General features: G+C 39.4%; 1 protein-coding gene and 1 long non-coding RNA gene across 6 annotated transcripts in view; one reads left to right on the top strand and one right to left on the bottom strand.

Moving 5' to 3' along the window:
- The window catches only part of cacnb4a (calcium voltage-gated channel auxiliary subunit beta 4a), a 54581-nt gene extending 30633 nt beyond the window's left edge, over window positions 1–23948 (bottom strand). Inside the window, exons 1-2 of one of the 5 annotated variants that reach the window (XM_088606101.1) lie at window positions 23713–23948; window positions 21938–22021 (exon numbers count right to left, since the gene is read on the bottom strand). In XM_088606101.1, the coding sequence (XP_088462227.1) occupies window positions 21938–22021; window positions 23713–23775 (147 nt within the window). In that variant the 5' untranslated portion in view covers window positions 23776–23948. Of the gene's footprint in view, window positions 1–2258; window positions 2397–12216; window positions 12860–21937; window positions 22022–23712 lie in introns of those variants that run through there. The other 4 variants (XM_088606100.1, XM_088606105.1, XM_088606104.1 and 1 more) reach the window with 4 other exon arrangements.
- LOC148649431 (uncharacterized) lies at window positions 649–4416 on the top strand. The gene is made up of 3 exons (XR_015926351.1): window positions 649–884; window positions 2264–2414; window positions 4371–4416. It is a non-coding gene; the product is annotated as an uncharacterized LOC148649431 (long non-coding RNA).
- Window positions 23949–24632: the final 684 nt, after the last annotated feature.

The following is a 24632-nucleotide window of genomic DNA, read 5'->3' on the forward strand; positions in this document are numbered from 1 at the left end:
AAACAATGACGTTTAAATAGACAGCCAATATGGCTTTAGAAAGGGATTGCTTGTTTAATTATTTGCTAGACTATGAACAAGCTAGTGTACATTTACACTTCTAGAAGATTTTTAATAAGGCTCCACATAAAGAGCTGATTCTCAAATTAAAATCTATAGGAATCTAAGGTATTGAAATGGATCGGTACCTCTTGGATCCACATTGATCGAGAACAGGTTAATGTACAGGAAACAGTGTCTTTTTAGGGGGTATGACATCTAACTGGACGGATGTAGGCAACCGTGCACCACAGGGATCCGTTTTAGGCCTGGTGCTTTTCCTAATCTACTGTATAGCAACAAAATTTAGTTAGCCAATTAATTAAATATTCAGATGATACAAAAATAGGGGGAGTGACAAACAGAGACAGTAGTAAAGGAGTCAGAGAAAGACAAAATCATGCAGTAGGCAGACACCTGTCAAATGAAATTTAACATTGGTAAGTGTAAAGTCAGGAACTGGGAACGCACACAACTCATGCATGGGTGAGTCTGAGCTGCAGGGGGCTACACATGAAAAGAGATCTGCATGTCCATGTAGTGTCTGTATCCTCTGTGACTTCATCAAGCACACGGGAAAGCACTAAAAAGGCAAATGGGATGCTTGAATATACTGTATGGCAAAGAGCAAGGAATGTAAATCACAATAACCTATGTTGAAGTTTGATACAACCCTAATAAGAACTCATTTAAATATTGACTGGTTTTGGCCAGCCAGTAAAAGGATATTATTCCTTTGAAACAGTGTAAAGATGAGCTCCTGGCCACAGAGGATTGTCATATATGGACAGGACGATGGAGATGAATCTCTTCAGACAGAACAAAGGAGACGAGATCTCAGTCAGGTATATAAAATCCAAAGGGGGAATGAATAGGCTCAACCCAGGGAACTATTTCACATGTAGTAGTGAGGCAAAGATCACGGGGTCACAGCTGGGAACTAAAAGGAAGCTTATGAAGGACTGAGAATGGGAAATGTATCTTTACACAAAGACGTAGGGTACAAGTCTCTTTAAAATGAATTGGTTGAACTACCACATGATCCAGCCTTTCCTAGTTTGCAATGTTTATTATGTTCTTATCCTTGTTGTTAAATGTGTTCCCCTGGATTCCTTTGTCTGCATTTTAATCAAATTTATCATGCTATTCTTGTCTCACATTATCATTTTTATTTGGAATTCTTATTTTGGAATGTAAGAAAACTAAAGATATGTTAGGTTAGATTAGGTGAATTTACAGAGACACCACAAATGATGATGGTACTGTACAGAATGTTAAATTTTATTATAACATGCCCTCAACCTTAGTGTTAGGTTTAATGGATGAATTTCAGGCTATAGTTCAGGCTGTTATTATTCAATATTGCTGCTCTCTTAATAAATAATAATAAACGGGATTCATAAAGCCTTCATAAATGCCATTTTCCCTCATCCGCCCATTTAGAAAAAAAAGGCGGTCCAACCTGCTACATCGCGCAAAGAAGAAAACTGAGTTCAATTCCCATCCTCACATGGGCTGGGGCCTCAAAACATAGGAATGACACACAAAGTGAAAAATGATCAACTGATTTTTATTTCCATGGAATTAAATTGGTTGAAACGTGGTGTGAGGTACATCAAAGTACGAATGCTCAAATAATATACTGTATAAGTCATTATGTACAGCAACACTGGAAGTATAAGCAAAAAGAGTAAAATTATATTTTTGCTTTAAAATAAGGCAACGCCTACAAGTACATTTTGTGTACAGGGAGACTTAAAAATAAAGACATTCATATCCCACCGTACATGTGGATAATGGGGTGATCTAGAAAAATTGAGCAGTATTTTATCGTGTTGTTTCTTACAGTTCTACGACAGTTCTAAAAATCACAACAGAGCTGAAAAAACGTTTAAAAAATTAACCTGTGACAGCCATGTGATTCCTTAAAGGAGCGCCTATACAAAATAACTTAATCACGCCTACTAGAAACTTCATTAATTGCTCGATAATTCCAGCTGATACTCGATGGATATCCTTCTAGTCTTATTCAGGGTGAAGATGACAGATTAAAAGGCATTTCTTTAAACCGCTTTTAACTGTCATGATGACCTCACTGACGATATCGTTTTGACTGTATATGCTTTGGCAGAGCTGTGATTTACCGGCAATGCCAATAAAGCTGTTTAAATTTGCATCAGCAAAGATTGAATGTGTGTAATGCATAACAGTTTCCTTACATCAGATCTGTTGCTCCACTTCCTCAAGTCGTGCAGATGCTGCGAAGCACAGTACATGATCGCATTACTGAGCGCCCCAGATGGAATCCGACTAATAATCAATCAAGACATCCAGCTGAACCAGAGCAACCTTTGTCCGCCCTCCTTGAAGGAAAGGTAAAAGTCAAAGTAAAGAGGATTGAATGTGCCCATATCAGGCAATCCCTGTCAATGTCTTCACCGACAGATCTGGATAATGTCATTAGTCTGGCTCCTGCTACACAGCGGTCGGAGACTGCTTTATCACTCAGCACGACCGTTGTCACATGACCACTATTACATAAAGCGCCGCCGAAGAGCAGATAAGAGCCCTGTGTAGCGGTATTCAAGATGACATCAGATTCCTCAGCCATTCACTCTTCCACTCTCGCTCCCTGCTCACTGACTGCAACACATTTTCAGAACGAGGCAGGAGAGGCACACCACATTAGCTCCGTGAAATGCAGCTGCATGGTCTCCCGAAGACAGAAAACTGAATCACAACATCCAGGAGCTCTCAGTTCTCTGGACGTTCGTTTTTGTGAAGTACTGCATCTTTTCAATCTCAAAACTGACCGCCAACTGCTAGTTATCCGTCCTTTTTTTCCAAATTGCGAAATAAAGACAAAATATTGAATTGTTTAACCTTAGTTTCAGAGAGTTTTAAACAGTGGAATTTAATTATCAGAAATGTTACATCAGCTTTCTAGTTTAAACACGATATTCGTGTGTATGGATGTTTTTTATACCAAAAAGTGTTTTTTCCGGCCTCTAGCCACTTGTCCCTTAACACCTCAAAGGGCACACAGCCCCGTAGGGGATGCTTAACATTGGAGGAGAAGCACGACTCGAACCTGCAGCCATAGAACTAAGTCTGTACCTTTATCACTTGAGCTACTCTGAAGTCCCTGGTTAGCTCTTTTTAAGACAACCACATACAGTATATAGTTGCACAGCACAAATGATCTCCCAAATCACAGAAAAGCAGAAAATGTCTTCCATGGAGATGCATCTGCACGTCTGATGAATTACTGTACACGATGCATCTACACAGGCACTTTTCAAGATGGCAACAGCCAATATTAATGTGGACTTGTTCATGGGAAATTAAAGCCCTGAGTTATGAGAGAAATTTGCAAAATTGCATTTATTCCTAATCGGGCAATCACTTTGGAACACATTAGTTTAAGCAGCCAGTGAGTCTGTTTCATTGACTGCAGACACAGCTTTATTAAAGGGTTTACAGTATACAGAGGTTTACTGAGCAGAGGACTGTGCCATTTCCCTGAGGTGATCGACATGCTTTCTGTACATTTCAGACACTGCTGTTTGCCCTCTTTTATTTTAAGCTTTACTCCTAGGCAAAGACCAAACCAAGCCATTGAAAATCTTTCCAACTCACCATCAGTTCAGAAGGTTCTTTTTTCTACAATTTGGCACACATTGACTGTAGCCAAGTCTATAGATAACAAACTGGCGAGAAAGCAGTTCCTAACTGGGCAAATCTCATTACTGTGAAGGGAGTGGTACAGTGACGATTACACCCCACTGACATTTGGCAAAACACACCAGGTGTCACTGGCAGGGGAGTCTGATAATCAGCCCCAACTACAGAGCAGGAGAGTCGCACGATCAATGGTTCCCTGGTGTAGCTATAATGAGTGATCAGATATGAAGCTATCGGCTCTGATATCAGTTAGATGTAAACCAGCTGGCAAAAACACTTTCAGCATCTCCGCACCACAATTTGGGAACCCATGCCCTGTGATAGCAGAGTAACAATAATGCTCCACTATCTTGAGGTTTAAATTAAAACCATACTTTTCTACGTGGGCTCGTATTGGATTTTCTCAATGTGTTGCTGTATTATTTATTTCTGCCACTGTAATTATCGAGCTGTAATGTAAGGCTGTGATTTAACCTGCTGAGTGCTTTGTATTGCCCATTTGAAACTGTTTTCTTTCTCACTTCGTGAACCTTTGTGTTTCGCACATCAAGTAAAACGCTCCATATAAACAAACACGATCATGACGACGAGGATGGTAAAATGAATTATTCATATCTTAAGTGAAATTTTGTCTTAAATCTTTGCAGGCTTGAGGATTCAGGAAATGCCAAGTAAAAATCAGGCAAATAAACACTTTGATTTCAAAAACATGATTCTTCTTTCCATTATTTATGGTGTTAAACAATAACAATTCTAATAAAAATCAGAATAAGACTGGCAGCTTTTAGATGTGGTTTAAATTCCATTGAATAATACTAACAAATGCCTGACATTTCTCACTAAGGTCCAGTATAATCTCTACAGGATAGATACACTAAGATACTCAGGGGACGTGTGCTGATATCCTTACAATAGCAGGCAGGAAGTACTCGATGATTTGAATTTACATGGTTGTCTATTTCCCAGTATTGACTAAAGAATTGCTGAGCAACAGCTTCTTTTTTCCCTGCAAAAACACTGTTATACCTTGGGCACGATAAAATTCTGCAAATCATAAAATTGTATTCAATATTAAAAATACATTCATCCCCCAAAAAATGAAAGATGTTCAAAACACCTTCACAGATTTCCTTGATAAAACCTAAGAAATTAACGAGGAGCCCTGTGACTAAGAGGCACGGTCTTTTTTTTCCTCGTTAAGAAGAATCCAAATTCCAGCAACGACTTGCATTCGCACAGAGCTTCCCCATCCACGTTCCAGAGCACTTTACATCCAGGAGGGCACTGGGTTCACCAGCGACGTGCAGCACCCCCTCACTCACAGCAGAGCAGGGCGAGGGGGAATAAGAGAACGAACATCACCAGGTAAACTGCTGACGAGTTTTAGTTCTATCAAACCTGGACACCGTAGCTAGCATCCCTACTCTTACCCTCTTAAGGCTGTGGGATCTTTCAAAACTAACCAAGAGCCCTGGATTAACATCTCATCTGAGGGACAGTAGCCCCTACAGCACAGTGCCTCCTATGAGCAACAGCACAACCTTCTCAAACTAATTAGCTACTTATTACCAAACGGGCAAGCTGGCCTTCCCTTGTTTCCAGCCTACGTTCTTACGTTGAAGATGCTTATGTGTTCTCTGCTGCTGAACACTTTGCTGGCCTGACAGTGAGCATGGTGTTGCATCTCCAAAGCTCAGCAAGGCTGGTCCTGCTCAGTAACAGGATGGGTGAAAACCAGGATGTTTCTGCAGGCGGTGCCGGCCACAGGGACACAGCTCTCCTCCAGTCCACTCTGAGCCCCTAGGGAGGTCCGTGCTGCCCGTGACACATTCACAGACGAGTGGCTCATAGGTGCGTGGGCCGCTGGAGCCTGCCTGCACTCCTTCAATGGCCTCTGTGGGGGGTGACAGGGTGTGTGACTGTCAAGCCAGGCGTAGCGAATACAGTGCAACAGAAAATTGCAATTCCAAATTTAAAAAAAAACATATCAGCAGAAGATTGTAATAAAACTGTGTAAGAAGGACGAACATTCAGGTGGCATGGGTCACATCCTTCGCCATTCAATCATAACCCACAAGTGCACAGAAAGATCATCTGTAATCGACGAACCCGTCATGGCCACACAGGACCACACACCCTATCATACAATTAAATATATTTTATAATATAAAATAATTAAATATATTTCACAGAGAACGGGGAATTACCGCCTGGAGCACAATACCGCTACAGCTGCGGTTATTGCTGTCAGGACTGTTTTTCACAAACTGTGCAGTATGAACAGAGCTCTTTGAAAAATCCTGCAGAAAGAATGAATGCAATTCAATTTCAGTCTGTACCCAAAAAAGGATGTTTCCTGTCTACATGAATCCATCAAAAGCACGTTGAAGCTTCCCCTACTGTTAAAAAATATGAGCTTTTGAGTACCTAAACTGGGCCAAATACTTTACACTAAACATTATATAAAACTTTCAAAGCACTCTGTCAACAGATAATTTATCATCCATATTCTCCTGGGTGTTAGAGAGAAGTACAGTACATCAGCCTAATTTAAATAAAGAACATGGGTCACTCTTAATACATTGCAGAAGGCCTTGAACAGTTGTAACTTTTTGCAGTTTTCTGCTATTATAGGCATAATTATTTTTTGTCATTTTCATTAAATACCAAGAGTTTGTTTTACAATTACAAAAGACTCTTTAATGTATTTTAAAAAGCAAAACATACATCCCAGTTTAAGCCAATGTTTTTTAACACAATGAAGCTGTGTCACACAAATATTTTAGTGCTTATGTAAGAGTCCCTGTTCGTAGCTTAAATGTTTCATTTCATTTCTGTAACATCAGGAGCTTCACAGTCCTTTACAGACAAAGCACGTACTGTAAAAAAAAAGTCTGTTAATATGGCCAATTTTAACAGATAGTCAGTCTTTTTAAGATACAGTCTGTTACAAATATTATAAATATTTTGCCTTTCCCACTTTAACTTTTGAAATGGTGGGAATAACATTATACTTGTATATTGAATAAGACTGTTTGAAACCAGGATCTCCAAAGACGTGTCTGCTCTTCCCTTTATCATGGAGAACACAGTCACTGAATTTCATCGACAACCTGCTTAGGTAGGGCACTGATGCAGTGTACATCAACAAATATTCCAGCTTCATTACACACCATATTCTAGGTGTTCTGACCTACTTTCTTTTGTTCCCATTTTGAGACAAAACCAAAAATGTATAACAACAGTAATTATTCTCTGGTAAAAAAAAACACCTTAAAAAAAAAAACAAAATGGCAGGAAACAAGCAAATTCGTATTATCCAGGACAAAACTTCCTGGCCAAGCAAGGGAAAGATTTTCCTTTTCTACCACAAAAAAGCACCACCGATGCCTCAGGTATCTAAGACCAATTAAATGTTGATTAAAGCAGAGACGTAATTTACATTTCACCGGGTGTGCCATAATTCCCTTTGTACCATCAGCGATATTCTATGGGTACTTTACCCTCTCTAGATATAATTAAAGCACTGAAACACAAAAAGAAAAACACACTCTCAAATCAATAAATTAATTACTAAATGCCAGTTTAATCTATTACTGGCCCTGAAAAAAATACATTTAAAATGGTCGTGATGTTTTAATTTAATTTCATGAAAGATCACTGACCCACTCATATTTCCCCTATCGACTGTTCTCTGCAACTCATGACTGCTAGGGCTGTCCCATCAGTCACGAGGCAGGAATGCTTGCGCTGGCAGTATCACTCGCACCTCTGCATGGTTTTAACATTTCTACTCCATCTCTCCATTAATTTGGTTGCCAGCCCTTGATTACTAATTGCTGACTTTTTCGACACGTTCCACACAGTGAACTAGCTCACTGTGTGGATTTTGCAACCAAGGGTCAAGGCCATATTTGGTGGTTTCTTATAACAGCCCTCGTCCAGTCCTTATCTGTACAACATACTGCAATCCCTGGACCTCATGATCACACCACAGGGCCCACAGTGCCTATCGCCTAGGCATCTGTATTAGTAACAAGGGCATCTATTATTCTTTCTGGAGCCCTTTTTATCTGAGGGTAAAACAAGAACTTTCACAGGTGAATAATGATCTCAGGGTGTTGGGAGTGGGCAATGAAGGGTTACATTTTAAGTATAACGCGGCGTTTGCATATTTGAGAGCCAAGTACTGTCCTTAATAATGACACTTAACCAGCATAGTTTCTGCAGCCTGATTGGGCGCAGAAGGAAATTCCTGAAGTCCTACAAACATGCCTCATCTCAGGAATAGCATGATAGTGGGAGCTCATTCTGCTGAGTCTTAACAACAGTCTGCTGTTATGTTTTAATTGAATGAATTTAGTGTTTTTTTCCAATGAATGATATGCGTTCTGTGTAACCCCCAGTTAATCTCCTCCCCTTAGGACAGACTGACAATTCACTGGGGTACTAGAGTCAGCAATCTGTGTCAGCAGGCAGACTTGAAAGCATCAAGTCAGTTCTGTTCCCTCCATTTTGTGCTCCAGGTCAGTATGACCCCAACTGGTTTTGTGTGAGACAGTGTTTGTTATACAAACTTGATGTTTCATGATCACATGTGCAATACAAACCAGAGGACACAAGTGGAAGCTAAAGGAGAGTGGACTAAGTACAGGTAGCATGCCTTTTCACAAAGTGCAGTGGGAGTCTGGAACAGTCTATTCACCCCATTCTTGAAACCAATACTCTAGGTACATTCAAGAAATGGCTCTTGACCATTATGATCTTGTTTGAAAGGTGCCACAGAATTTTGCTTTAGGTAACAGTGATTCTATTTCACTGTCGAGTGCCCACATCACAGTGCTTTCTGTATCCATCTATATTTAGAGAAACATACCTGTTATGGAAATGGAGGAGAAAAATCTGGTGCCATTTTAAGTCACGGATAATAATTAGTCAAAACAACACAAAGAGGAATTCAAACCACATCTAAAAACTGTTCAGATTGGCCAAAGAGAAAACTATTTTAATGCACAAAAAGAGAGGAAGAGAAATAATTACCAATTGTGCTGTCCCTTTTTGGCACATATATTGTGGTATCTCAAAGCCCTGCCAAGTCAGACTGGAGCACAGCTCCCACCTGCACACAGCAAACGAATGGATGAATGTCATAACGATCAGAAGGATCATACATCCCTAATATACACCTAGACACCTAAAAATAGCATTATGTTATAATTTGTCTTTTGTATAATTTGTTTGTATACATTTTGTATAATTTATATACTCCACTACAAAAGGAATCCAATTTGATCAGTCTTCAGGTGGACACAATTATTCCATTGTTTTGTTGCTTCAGTTAGGTCTATTTTTCACAGCAGCTAAATGGCAAAACACTGCAAGAGCAAGGTGCTACAGGAAGAAAAAGTAAAATTTGAAGCTTCTCAGAGCCTAAATAAAAATGGAGTGATTTTAAATACATACCTCCTAATCTGTACATTTTGAGTGCTTGCTGAAGTATCAGAATGCAGAGTCTATTCCTGGCAAACAACATCAACAACAAGGAGACAAGAGCAGGGAGTTGTTTCTGATTTAATCTTGTGCTCCTGAAAAGTAACTCCTAAAATGCCACCACGCTTGAATACTTTTTTAACTTTAAAAAACAAAGTTTGAATCCATTTACACTAGACACTGCAGTATTAACATACCTGTATTACAAATCTGGTTAAAGCAGGAATTATAATCCCAGACCTGCTATTACAAAAACTCTCCTCTTCACTATTACATACTCTACAATGAGATATCAAAGACTTCTCATAACTTTCGAGATAGCAAATTAATTAAGGGTGTGTTTTTTAAGGAAATTCTAGAGAGACTACAGTATTTGTCATCTTCTACTACTAAATGACTGTCAATCCCTCATGTCAAATTTTCTTTTTGAATTGTTATTACGTTTAATGATGTACATCCATATAGGTTGAAAAGAAAATACAAAGCCCCACTTTGCCAAAGTGTGAGCCCCTCTAATGTAAAACTAATCTTTGGGTAACACAAAATGATTTTTTCTCGATTAGGTTTGACTTAAACCCTGTTGAGAAATTAGACAGAAAGTTTGTAAAAGCATCCCAGTCTTCTACAATACCTTGTTTTTGTTTATTCTGAGCTCTTAATTACTGTACTGTATTACTGATATTTATTGGGGCAAATCCCATGTTTTCTTGTCTAGTAATGACAATGGAAAGAACATGAAGTCAAAAGATTTTCATTTGAGCTGCCTCAGCATGACACTGACATGATTAACTCCGTATTACCCTTCTCATCAGCTGCAGCACGTCCAATGTCAATGGATCTGGTAGTTATGCACCACTTTTAATTACACCACATCATCAACGTAAGATTTTCTGTTCATAAAACAATACAAAACGATACTGTACCTTGACGACATTAATTATTTCATTTGTTTTGATGTCTAAATAAACTTTTTCAAAAGATCCAGCATAAAAGCTCTGCTGTGGACTTTGAAGAGCTATAAAAAGCTTAAAAAAGCTTTCAACAGGAACATTAAAAAATGGTTATCTGAAGCAGAGAATACATAAACCATACCTTAAGTATCCGAGACACAGATTTCAACGCTACTCTGTCACTTGATCCAAAACACGGGACATATGTTTATGAGGACTGCATGTCTTGCTCAATACTGTAGTGCCTCTTACAGTAGATGTTGCTGTTTTAAAACAAACATTTATCCAGATCACAACTTATCCCAATCAGCAGAAAACACAGGCAGTGAGCATGGGGTATGTTTGCACACAAAGAACTGCTAATGGCCACTAAGTGCAGTCTACAGTAAGCCATTACAAGAGAGACAGAACTGACTCAATAGTTCACAATCATTCAGCAATGACTCAGAAAGGGATCCCTGGTCTTCACAATGAAACCCCAGTACCTGTCTCATGTGCCAACAGGCCAGGTTTCCAGAGGAAACCAATCTTGCTCTTCAAATTATTTAACAAAGTTCTGAAGACTGTTCATTATACCTGGTCCTAGAGGAATAGAAAAATGGGAGAACCAAGGAAAAAGATGAATGGGTTTTGTAATGAATCCGAAACATTCATAGCAATATTTTTAACATTCAGAGATCACTACAGTAAAGACGGTGCGGTAATAATTCGTGCAAGTGCAAGACAGTGAATTTCAAGAAAGGCGTTCCACCTGACGAAGCTTAATTTAAAATGTTTCAGAGTACTGAACATGTGCTTTAAATATGATTTTGTGGTCATAATAGTCCATTTGATCCCTAAGTAAATATTATTTTGTGACAGAGTTTCTTAAATAGGATGAAATAATTTACATCACTCCTAATTGTATACATTTTTGTTATAAAAACCAGCACACGATATGTTTTTTCATGATGCCACAAGAGCTAAGCACATATGGGCTTTACAAATATTGTCCAACAATGTTTGTAATAGAGGAGAAACAGTAGTTTAAATGCCCAGCCAACCTCTTGAAATGGGAGAAATAGTTCTATTCCGCATGGCGAAGCCCATTATGGAGAGTCAAAACACACATCCCTTTTCCCTTTCACTTGAACAGTTTTTTTTTTTATTTTAAGATTCCTGAAACTCACGAGCTATCCTCCGTAAAGCATTGTATTACAATTCACTCAATTAAGAAAAAACACCCTGAAAGCCCTTGTTGTTGACAGAAATTGGCTTTCATTTAGCAATTTCTAGTAAATTATGGAAGCCAGACAAAGGCAGAAACAATTCATTATAACTTTGCTTATATGGGTGCATCTGAAGGTTTTTTGTTTTATTGCTTTTGTAAGCAATATTGCATATTTTCTGTTACAATACCAAATATACCACTTATTTAAGGACTTGCATATTAAAACTGGTGGAAATGCTGTATATACTGTATTCAGTGCTGTATGGTTTGATATTTGAACAGGCATGACACACCTTAATGTATTTGTAGAAGATGCATTTACTGTAAATGTAGTATGGATCCCTTTAGATTTCAGCAGGCACTAGAGGCATCTTTAGGGATTCATCTGCATTCCAGCAAGGAAAAAATGTCCTTACATACAGCACAGCTTTCAGCAAGGAAAAACAGAAAATATGCAGTGAAAATACAGGTGACAGGAAGGGGGAAATTATACATTGAGAAATATAAACACCTCACAGGACCGAGACAGATGCATTTGATTACTTAAAAGTCTCTTGACCACATACTATTCAAACAGAAGCTAAATCCTTTTCATGTCGGAGAGGGTTCTATTACAAGAAATAAATGGCTCCTCCAGCCTCTTTTGCACATTCAAAAATGTGTGGCCTCACGAAACAGTATTAAATGGAGGACTACTGCAGGTGACACTGAAACATAAGCATTCCCAGCCACCAAGATGTGTAATAAACACCATGCTCATCGCTAGCTTCTCTCCGGCCCTGCTCAGCACAGGCAATCCTACTGAAACACAGCTTTTCACAGGAAAAAAAAATCCCCACTCACCGCCTCCGAGTCTTCGAATCCATGCAGGTACAAATTGTCGTACATGGAGGTCTAATATTCCAAGAAGCACCTCTTGATAAATGAAAAAAAAAATAAAATAAAATTGAGGAACGAACCACAAAAGATGGATGGGGGACCACGATCCCCAAAAAAAAGACACCCCCCCCCCAAAAAAAAGAAGAGGCCTACACTGGTTTTCCTGAGCCTGCAAGTCAATTTTATGTGTATCCCCCAAGCTGAGATGCTCTTCATTCACATTATAAGGCAGTGAGGTTATCCCTAGAGGCAACCCAGACCTGGCATTTTATCTGCCTTCCAAATACAGAGCAGGAAAGCAAATCCTTCCTCAATCACAGCCTGATGACAAAGCGAAGAGGGAGGCAGCGGATTGGCTGCACTGTGCTCCAGTCAGCTGGAAGAACATTCTCCTTGACTGTGAATAAGGAACAGCGCGGCTCTGCATCTTGGAAGCAGCATTTTTCCACCTTTTGCTGCTTTTATTCCTCTCTCCTCTCCCTGCCTCTCTCTCTCATCCTCTCTCTGCTGTCTCCCGGAGACTGACAATGCCCTCTGAGAGATTACAGCAGAATCTAATGTTGCTTCCCCGGGTTCCCTTCTGCAGAAGCTTGCATGGGAATGCTTTTTGTGCAACGGGCAATGCAAACATGCTCCTGGGAGCTGAAGATATGTGCATCAAATCGTGCCGGTTTCCATCCTGATCACATGCTTTCCTTTCCACAGTTCCACTCTCCTGAACAAATCAGCTCGAGTCATAAATATTCGAGCAGAGACTGCATCTAACTGAGCAGTGAAAAGCACAAGCTCTGGATATGAACAATAGCAAGCCAAACCAGGCTTTTGCTGTTTTTTTTATTGAGTTAACCTCTTGAAATGAATGCAATTATGATACTTTAGTTTTAATAAGGTAGGTACACTTTGTCATTTTCTCTTAAACAAGTTACATCTTGTCAGCAGAACATCTTCAGATGATTGGTCTAATTTGGCAGTCACCTGTAGATAGACATAAGCTTCCCTTTTTGATATAATTCCCAAACAGGACCTGCTTATCACAGAACTCAGTGAAGAAGCTCATAACAGGACTTAATAAATATTTGTAACAAATAACAATTACTGGTTATTAACCAGCCCCTTGTCACATAACTAAAAGAAAATAAAGTATCTCATTCAAACACTGTTTAAATTCCCCCCAGTAGCATCACAACCTCTATTCTTTTGATTTTTCTATGTTTAAAGCTCACATTTCTCAATGTGTGCTTTGTAAACTTTCAATTTCAATTTAGGCTTTTCTGTTTGCATTGCATACTGTAAGTTCACTCTACAGTTTTCAATGGACACAAATGACCCAAAAGGAGTTTAGCAAATGTATAATCTTCTAACATGAGTAAGAAAATAATTGAAACAAATCTGAATACTAACAGAAAGCAATAAAAAAGTTGCAACACAGTCTTGAATTTGGTGAGTTTAAATACAACCTTGGATTCAAGTCTTTTAATTGTTGCAAGAGACTCCAGTCTACTCAGTTCATCACAACATATGAGAATTTAATAGATTTATGGATTCCAGGGCAAGGATGTTGAATTGTAGGAAGGGAGTCTTCTGACTTTATTCTAACACAGCTCATTACATAGAGGACTAAATTCAGATTTATTTTATACATTGCATTGCTAATACATTTCAATACGTAAACAGTGCACAGGAGGTCACGGGGAATGTAAGCCCAGTTCAGGGCTTTGCCATTGACAGTCATGATTTCCATAGAAAAGCCCGTGTCAAGAGTTTAATGGGGCTTGTGCGCTGAGCCAGTTACAGAAGTGACGTCTCCCTCCTCTGGAGTCGAGACCGTGTTAAACTGGGCGGCAGCCGAGGACATGATGTTTTGTCACGGAGGAGTTGCCCTCTGTCTCGGGAGTGGCTCGAATCCTGGCAAGGGCAGGGGAAGCTGCACTCGTCGTGTGAAACCGGAGAGAGAGAAACTCAAGCCATTTTCATTTCAGGTGAACTGAAACTGCCGACAGCTAAGTAAGCTTATGTAGAAGGCGAGTAAATGTCACTAAGGTACTGTACGTGCTGCCTTATGAATTCCGAAGCGCACTTGAATGTTGAAGGTGATGAACCTAGAAACCCAACAGGTGAGAACATGGAGTCCAGCTCCAGCGAAAGATGCTTCGTCAGGCAGAGTGCCAAAGGAGCATCATGATGCTGTGTTATCGTACAAGCAAACAAAACTCAAGGAAAACCACCGTCTGATCCCATATAGCCTGGGATCAGCCTGGGTAGAAAGTGTACAATGTGTCTTATAATTTGTAATAAACTAATGCAAAACTTATCACTTGTGTCTGCATGTGTCTAATGCTAAGTTTTTTCTTATGCAATCCAAGAAGATAAGCTTAACATGTGCCCAGCAAAGAATTTACCTCAGCAAAAATGAATTTGTATCAGTTGAACAGAACACTTTAAGGGGGTTTTCCTTCCTTTATATAAACCTTTTACTAACCATTTACTAAACTGTGTGCATATCTAACTCAGATGTTATGAAAGCAATGTCTTACTATTGGCAGCAGGGAGCACTAAAGTATCACATAACTACAGAGCTACTGAACTATAGCTGTTGCATTCACTGAATCTACAAGGAGCGGTAATTAAGGCTTGATTTGCTTGATAGTAGACTAAATTGCTTTTACATAAATTTATTCTATATAGGGCAGGCAATAGAGCCGATTGGAAAACTTCCAACGTAATTTAATGGCATTTAATGCAAGTTACGTTTTAAAAATGGTCAGTATCCTACTAATTGGCCTGGATGCAATTCACTCCCACCAACCACGTCTAGTCGTGGAAAAATTTGATGGAGGGAACATAACACCCCCATCAGTTAAGGGAAACTATTTAATTTGAGTCGCACATCGCGGAAAACTGTCACACATAGCATGGAAACATGTTCTTGATACAGTTGCAATTATTGTCCATCCCCATTAATTATTCACTGAATAAATGTGTTACTATATATGCTTCATATATGTTGGTCCTTAAAATGCCAGCTGATGACAGTAACTTGCATTTTCTGTGCAACTTAAATTATTGTTACACAATTATTGTTACGGTAGTAAAAAAAAAATAGGAATTACATATTGTATTAGAGCAGCACCAGCAGATCCTAAAGAGACAGTAGACTGTTGAACTGGGGGTCACAAACTAGGAGAAAGGAAGAAAAACAGGTTTTATTTATTGAATCTTAAAAAGCAAACTCTGCCTCCCTTCTGGACTTTTGTTGATTGACAAGCGAAAGGAACAAGATCATTTATATCTCAGTCCTGCATCGGAACTGCAGTCTATCATTTTAAGGAAATTACCTACACTTCCTAGCATTCTGTAGCCAGAGCACACTCTGCTCCTGTGCTTTGTTTTGTTTTTAATTCTTTAAAGTGCTCTGGAATGCCTTGGCTTACAAAACACACTGTGAATATAAATAAATTAGGTTGTACTGTATTGAAAATGTAAGCCTTCATCTGCGTTTTTGCCAAACAATCCAAGACATTCTTGCAAGTACTTGTATCAGAAAATTATTACATTTGAATTTTCCTCATAACTCTGACCACACACCTACTGTATGCTGCTGCCTTGTTCTTGGCCGTATCCCAGGGCTGCCAGCTGCTCTCTGAGTCAGGAATTTTCTGTAAGTGCTGCAAAGCTAAGTAGGTCTATTTAATCAATTAAAATATATAACCCCATGATCCCCATTATATAACAAGGGAAAACTGATGATCTGTCGTAATTAAAAAAACAAAGACTGAGTGTCTCATTGGGTGTATGACTGTAACAACTTTCTGTTAGGGTCACATCTAAGTGATCTATGGCAGCAATTTAAACAATTGTACCATAACATTTCAGTTTTTGTCCTTAACTGTGTAACAATTAATGAGATGTTCCTTATAATATGATTGCACAGTGTATTGACGGCAGACGTCATGAAAGTTTTGTTTCAATTTTTCAATTCTCATAAGGCTCATTTTCAAAGCCTTCTTTGCAAATCATTTCAATTCAATAAGCTGCTTCAGCTTAAACATAAACACATTGAACACACTTACGATTGCAGTATTTTTGAAGGCAGTATTTAAAAAAAACTGTACAGCACTTTTCAGCCTGTAAGATCAAAAGGCGCCTTACCTATGGGAGGGGACTCCTTTCATCCCCCCACTGAATCCACAGCAGACTCAGAAGAGAAGTGAGAAACTGCTAAACCATTGGATTTCATGGGGAATTCAAGGAGGTAAGGGTGGGCAAGCCCAGAATGAGATTCGCACCTTGCTCCGATGAACAGACATAAGATTTCTAATAATCGACTTTGGTTTAGTGTCTTATTCAAAAGACGGCACCCTCCTTTAGCATAGTGTCCATGGTCTCCATAAGCTGCTGAAGATTTAGAGACCCTGATCCAGGGAGTGATACACCCCCTACTGGCCACACACCAGCAGCAACTGGCTTTTCACTGGAGGTTTGCCATCCCAGTACTGACCTGGCCCAGCCTTGCTGAGGTTTTGACATCACAATACAAAATGGCAATGCAGCACTAAAACATCTGTTAGCAATCCACTTTCTATCCAGTCCTGTTTTATCCAATACAGAGGTCGCAGGGGAGCTGGAGCCTATCCTTACAGACCACTAGTGCAAGGCAGGATACACCCTGGGTGAGACGCCAGTCCATTGCAGGGCACACACAGACATAAACATGCACAAATTTACCCACTGCTCCCAGAAGCCAGTTAACCTGCCAGTATGTCTTTGGACTGTGAGAGCAACCCACATGAGCACAGGATGGACATACAGACTCCACACAGACAGCACCCCAGGAATTCACCCCAGAGCCCCTGTGCTGTGTGGCAGTAATGCTGACCAATGCGCCACCATGCCTCCCAACATCTTTTCAGATTTTTAATTAGAAAAGTATTCTGCTTTCCTTAATTATTGTAACAACTGTTACCCAAAAAAGACATTTATGAACCATATGAATCCCGATGGATATTCCCATCTAATAATGTCCTGATTATATCAGTTGCTAAACATGGTATATTACAGTCAAGATCTCAGAAACAAGAAGGAACCTTTCCATATAATCTGTATTTTTTACAATTTAGTAAAATTATTAGCTTTTTTGAAATTGCTTACAGCTTTTTCTACTTCAGTTCAAAATGGATTAAACCACAAAACACAGAGATTTCAACGGATGCTGCAATATCCAGAGGAAAAGTAAATCATCTACTACTGTATGTCTGTAAATTGTGTTGGTTTTTTTCTTCTTGGTCAAAAGATGGCAGATCATAGTCTCTTATTTTGAATAATAAATAAGATGTTTTCAATTTAATTTGCAGTATTTCGAACTGCAAACATTAATGTCCACTCATTAGTAGAACATTGCTCAAAATCTCAAAATACATTCAACCATGTAACAGCCATTTGTAGATGTGACCTGGTTCCAAAATACAGGCGCTAAGAATATCTCCGGATATAAATCCACTTTATGACATGCCAGCTTGTTTTAGCAGTGGAAATCATATCTGAGGAACAAGTGATGAGTGTGCAAACCACAGCTAGCAAACCATTCCCCCTGAAATGATCAAACACAGAGATCCACTAGATATGAGAGACAGATAGTTCAGCAGTTATTTGCATGTATTAATAATGCCAGAAAAAGTCAGGGAATGCACATTAACTTACACCCCTTGTCTGCAATGTATGCAAATTTCCCTGATCACAAGACCTGCTGAGCACTTCAGTAGATCTGTGTATGAGAGCTGAGTGCAGTTATTCAGTGAGATTTACAGAAAAGGAGAAGCATCTGATTTGTTTTATCGGGGCACGATAGTGGGTGTCTGGAGCAACTGGCACACTCTTCAGTGCAGCAAGAGGCTGCATTAACACTTTCATTAAAACACTCTCCTGGCTTTTAATGGAATTGCAGACACTGCATCACCAGAATTTTTAAAGCACAATCTTAGCAATGGATCTAGTTGATGAAGGCACCTGAAGAAGGCTTCACAACCAAAACGTTGTGCTTTCTCTCTTGTTTTTTCAGCATGGAATAAACCTATTAATTGTTCCTTCGCAGACTACGCATGCTGACGCAGCTCCCCACCTGAACTACAAGAATTATTAAGCCCACCATTGTACATGGAGAAAGCACAACAATCTAGTCAGGGTTACAAGAGTAATTCAATATAAACCTGTGGGCTGTGGTGGGATGAAATAATTTATCATCTGAAATACTAAGCTAAAAGCTGAAAGAAGGGACAGAAGAATATTGCAGTAAATCCACAAGCTATAAATTCTAGTTATATTAGCCTAGGTTACAATTACCCTTATGTGGAGATGGGTCTTCTAAAGAAGATAAAAGCCTATGGTATGTATCTTGCATGTGTCTTACAAACCATTGTGGTTAATGATCTGTGCACACATTAAAAGACAGCAGACTCCGTTCTCCCTCTGACCTTCCCTGCACACTGGAGCCTAGTCTCATTATTGTACCATTTCCCTCTGCTCTCCAAATATAATTCCATGGCAGCAGCATGTGACTCATGTCTGCAGCAAGGAAAAAAAAATCGGAAAAGTAGGTGGATGAATGGTGAATCTTAACTCTTTGATTTACCTTGCCCAAAACGAAAAGTGATCTTCACCCAGAACTACAGTATTTTTATGATGAACATCTACAGCATATATATGCGGACTACCCTGTTTGTAGGTAAGGCTAGGGCCAGTCAGTACTGAGACAGGAGACCTCAAAAGAGGACTGTGATGTAGGAGGTATCGTCTTTCAGCTTCTGAAAAAGTAAGGGTATTAAGCTCAGTGTCGTGTCTAAATTTCCACTCTGTTCTTGTTATTTTATAATGCCACAAAACATTTTGGGCATTTATAGTGAAAATCATGTTAGAATGAGAACATCGTTGATTGATAAATAGTGTCTTTAAAAGAGATTTTATGAAACTTCAATTCAGTAAATCTAATAAAAGAGTGTCATGTTTTGTTGGAAACACTAATGCATTGGACCACTCTACTGTTTCTAAACTTAAACATTTAACACAGTTATCTTTAGGGCATTTACGAAGGTAGGAATTAATAATAAAAATTGTATTTGCACTTTTATCCCAAAACACTTTAAATATAGGAGGGGACCCCTTTCATCCTCCACTGAATTCAGAGCAGATCAGGAAGAGAAGTGAGAAACTCAGGGTAGAGTTCAGAGTTCCTAAAGAAGGGGGTCACCGCCTATATGTAATGATATAGGTTTTGAATCTTCCATATAAATGCAAGGAATTATTAGTTGAACCCATGAAATAAGAAAACTAATCACAACTCATTTGTGTTTCAAGTTTTCATATACCAGTGATTTCAGAATGACCCGCCAGTCTTAATAAACTGCAGATCTCCATGAGCAAGGCTGGTCTCCCCTAGCATACAACCCTGGCTTTTGCTATGAGCAGTTGTAGGACATCTTGTACCTTCTAACCAGGACATTGTGTTAAAGTTTTCCATTCCAGGTCCTTGGAGGTTGTGCCTTTTGGTGCATAGTCTCTGCATTTGCAACACATGCATTGCCTAAGCAGAAACTTTGCACTTCAGATATTCTGAAACAATCTTCCCATATTACAAATCATACCCCAGGATGCACCTGGAAGATTGTGGGTTCAAATCCCAGGTGAGACACTACTGTTGACCTTTGAGCAAGATACTTCAACTGCACAGTTCCAGTAAAATACCCAGCTGTATGAATGTGGGCACATGTAAGTCGCTTTGGCTAAAACCACCCGATAAATTATTAGGAATCGGATATATCTACAAATAAACAATTTGGAAGAAACCATATTATGAAAGAGTATCTCATCAGTTAATAGTCTGTACATACAGGACATGGATAACTTACTCCCAAGAAAAGTTTCTAATTTATTTTCTATGAATTTACACATGATAAAACACATGACTGGAAAATATGACATGAAATATTCAGAGCATGTGCAACACATCTTGCACTTCTAAACTACTCTTAGTGCAAGATCACCCAGGGTGCTTCCCACTGAAAAAAACAATTACAGAAATAATTAACTCAACATGTAATCTGGCAGCCCATGAAAAAAAAAGGAAAGAAAAAGCATTCAAACTTTTTTTTAAAATACACAGTAATATAAATAGCTTATACTGTCTTGAAACTGTTTGAAATTCACATTATATAAAGTTTATCTGAAAATATATTCATGAGGTGAGCCCAGCAGAAGAAAAGCCAGCAAATAATGTACAAGGGTCCTTGTGTTTGAATTGCTCATACAGAGTTGCCTTGGAAACTCTTTTGTTTTGATGGCTCAACCAGTGGTGAAGCTTTTTAAAATATTCAGACATTTCCCACAAATGATCATTTACATTCATCACAGAAACAGTCTATGCCGCACATAAGCTCGCTTGCCAGCTGGACCCAAAGCTCGCATACGGTGAACAAACCTATCAATTAGACCATACCTAAAAATATATAAAAACCTGGCTTCACAGACTGTGATTAAGAACCAAAGTCAGGTCAGATGCAAGGTGGACAATAAAGGACAGAGAAACCACTGGAATAGTGGTTCTCAAACACAGGTCTGGGATCTCCAGGGACCCCAAGAGCAGAATATAATGTTTCACTCCCAGGCTCATCAGCAAAATAATCACTTTAGTACAGTGGATCTCTCCTCTCTCAGCATTTACAAAACATCTATAGATCTGCAGTTCTTCTTTAAATTTTTATTATAGTTTTATTATTCAGCCATCTACCCTTTTTCCCCAGGAGGATCACTGGGGAACCAGAGTTGATCCCGGCAAACTATGGACACAAGGCAGGATACACCCCGGATGGGACGCCAGGGCAGGGCAGACACACGCACCAGGGGCAATTTTACCACAAGCCAGTTAACCTACCAGTATGTCTTTGGGCTACAGGAGGAAAACAGAGCACCTGCAGGAAACCTACACAAGCATAAGGAGAACAGACAAGCTCTACAGAGACAGCAGCCCAGGAATTGCATGAGGAGAACAGACAAGCTCCACAGAGACAGCAGCCCAGGAATTTCATGAGGAGAACAGACAAGCTCCACAGAGACAGCAGCCCAGGAATTGCATGAGGAGAACAGACAAGCTCCACAGAGACAGCAGCCCAGGAACTGCATGAGGAGAACAGACAAGCTCCACAGAGACAGCAGCCCAGGAATTGCATGAGGAGAACAGACAAGCTCCACAGAGACAGCAGCCCAGGAATTGAACCCAGAGCCCCAGCACTGCCCAGCTGCATTGCTAACCACTGCGCCCCATGGCACCCATCTTACTATAAATAAAAAACACAAATTTGAACATGGCCGTGTGTGTAAATTGTGTATTCTTGTTGAGTGCACGTTTTTACAATAGTCGTATATGGCTAAGAACCTCTGCACTAGAAATTCTGGTTCGTTAATCATATTTAGCAATAGATACTGTAAAATATTATAGTTGGTTAAAAGTACATTATCTATCATCTTTTCGGCATACAATTAATAGCGGGTACTAATAGACAGAGAGCATATGACAATACAATACTTTCACGCCTGCAGCCAAATAAACACAGCAAACGCCCTTTGCAACCAGCATTGCTACTTTCCCAAAGGCAGCTCGCACCCTGAGCCGGGCACCCCCCCCCCCCTCGCCTCTCACCTGTCTGAGAATGAAGCTGGTCGAGGTTGTGCTGCCATCTGATCTCTTCAGCCGGCTCCTCCGGGACTGAGTCCCTCTGGTCACCTGGTTCAGAGACACTTAATTACCCCCCTGAAAGGTGGAGACCCCCCCCAGACCCCCCAGTAGAGGAACCTCCGCCTGCCACCCCTGGAGTTTGGCGGACGCGACGGAGATACAGCAGGGCCACGATGTTGACAGGCAACAACGTCATCCACGTGCAACGTGGGAGATGAACCACTTCCAGTTGGCAAGCTGGTTTCCTGTGGGGCAATCACGAGCTTTTCTCTGCCTCCACAGCCTCGAGTGTCACCTGCCACACGGAACCCGGGAGCATGTACCCCCGGCTGGAGAAGCCGTCTCACAAACGCCCCTTCCGGGGCAACTGCATCTGCACATGCCACTGCAGGGCAAGGAAAAGCTGGAGCACTAACTGAATCTGAATACTGGGATTGGGGAAAAAAACTTTTCAATGTGTTGTAAAATACAAAGCTGACGAGTCATTTGCACCATTTATATGATATGCCATCATACGCCAAAGCAACCTTCCACACATTCTAAGGCTGTTTTGTGCTTAACATAATCTCTAAGTAAATGGTGGCCATTTTTATACAGTTGGAGATTATTCACATATAAACTACATACTGTACATGAATTTGCACATATGCACATTTTTCAGTTATGCAAATACGTCATCGGGAACGTTAGGAAAACTGACCTTATTAGACTAGGCTAATTGTACCCAGATGATGTGCTCTATTTTCAGCTGAGGAAAAGATTGCTATAGAATGATGCTCAATGTGATGTTTAAACATCAGTAACTCAGCTCCAGTCCCTCTCTTAAGGGACTGTTTTCAAACAAGGCCAAATTAACTAGGTCATATTTTTGTTATACATAAACAATCTTGATTTGGTCACTACAACTTCTTCTTTTTCATTTAAAGACAAGAAATATTTTGAATTTTTATACTTAAACCCTGAGAAATAGAGAAAAAAAAACCAAAATAATATTAAATGACCTACTTAGCATATGTAAACTGGATGTTTCATACTCCAGCATTTTTCAATACCCATTGTAAAAAAATGTTTGACTGCAACACATCAATAGTATGATTTTCAAAGGTTTGTCTTCCAGGGAAAAATCACAACCTTGAATTTTGAAATTAAAATCTGTCATAGCAAAGCATTTTAACAAATACAAACAGCACATTTTACAAGATACCTTTTTGGAATGTAATTTATCACTAGAGAAACACCACCTTTTCCCGTGTAAATGTATACAAAGCAAAGCAGTGTTGCTCACATAAAGTCTCACTCTCTTCACCTAGTTAACTGTTCTTATTTCATATTTTAAGGAAATCGGACAAAATATAAAAAAATATATGGTGAATAGCTGAAATACACCCACAAAACAGTGTAAAAACTAGAGGGGTGATTCCTTTTAAAAACTTTCTTCCTTTCATCATCCAAAATCCAAAATTATTTAATGGTTGAGCACATTACATAGGAGTTAAGGCGACATTTGTGCTATTGGATACGACAAATCTAAGAAAATTTGCAGAACTTCAGGACAGATTGAACTTTCTTTTGAAGATCTTTAACAAACTTGTGCAATAGTAGTATATGCGTGAAGATCAAAAAGAGAATTGATAGACTACTGCAGCAGACAAATTCTGTATTTTTCCAATGCTCGTTTTAGCAGGACCAGCCAAAACTGAAAGCAGAGCAGGGAGAAAACGGTGCTCTCTGTGTCTTACCTGAAAGATGGGTGTTTGCAGTCCATCCCCGAGCTTATGTCTGGCGTATAGGTGTCTGGACATCTCCGACAGATCATTTGTCCAGCTTTGAGCTTTGCTTTCTCCCCCAGCCAAATGGAAGTGCGAGTAATGAATTGTCTTCTCCAGCCTCACTTTCACACGTTAAAACTGATGATTCCCTCTGTTACTGTAGAGCCTCATTACCTGAGGCTGAAAACAGCACTGATTCAAAGTTAAAGCTACAGTGTGCACAGCACTCAAAATGGTGTTCGGTCTTCACTGCTAAGTTCAAGTCAGTTCTACAAGGATAGGGGGCATCTGAGAAGGACAGACCAACGACACAGATTTGTGCACACATAAGGAACATAAGATTTTTGAGGAAGCATTCAAACATGTAAAGACAGCATTTGGGGTAAAAATGTGGACTTGAGATCTCAACATTAAAAAAAATGTATTAACAAAGACAGTGGGATGCAAATAATCTGAAGCTTTTTACTGAAAGGGTCATTAATCCTTATGTGTAAGGAGCTGCAGAAAACAAAATATTTTTTGTTTTTAAACATTCAAAGATAGAAAATTATTCTGTAGATCACTAAAGGTTTTATAGCATAATTGATTAGTAAATGTTATAAGGGATCTGTAGGTGTTTTTCATATAATTATTTTCAAGCAAGTGAAATATATTTTTAGAGTGATTAAATTGAACTTAATTCTCAGACCAACAACCACTGCCACATAAAACATTAAAAGTAGCCCCACTAAACTTCACAGATTAAAAATGAAATAACTATTTTATTCTAAAATGAAGCATTTTTAAAACTCTCCTCATAGGCAAACAATACAAAAACTTTGATATACAGTATATTAAATGAGTCCAATGCCCTAAATCTCTTTCAGATGAACTGAACATATAATATTACC

This window comes from Lepisosteus platostomus, chromosome 14, assembly GCF_059453375.1.
Source record: "Lepisosteus platostomus isolate fLepPlt1 chromosome 14, fLepPlt1.hap1, whole genome shotgun sequence".
Taxonomy (NCBI): Eukaryota; Metazoa; Chordata; class Actinopteri; order Semionotiformes; family Lepisosteidae; genus Lepisosteus; species Lepisosteus platostomus.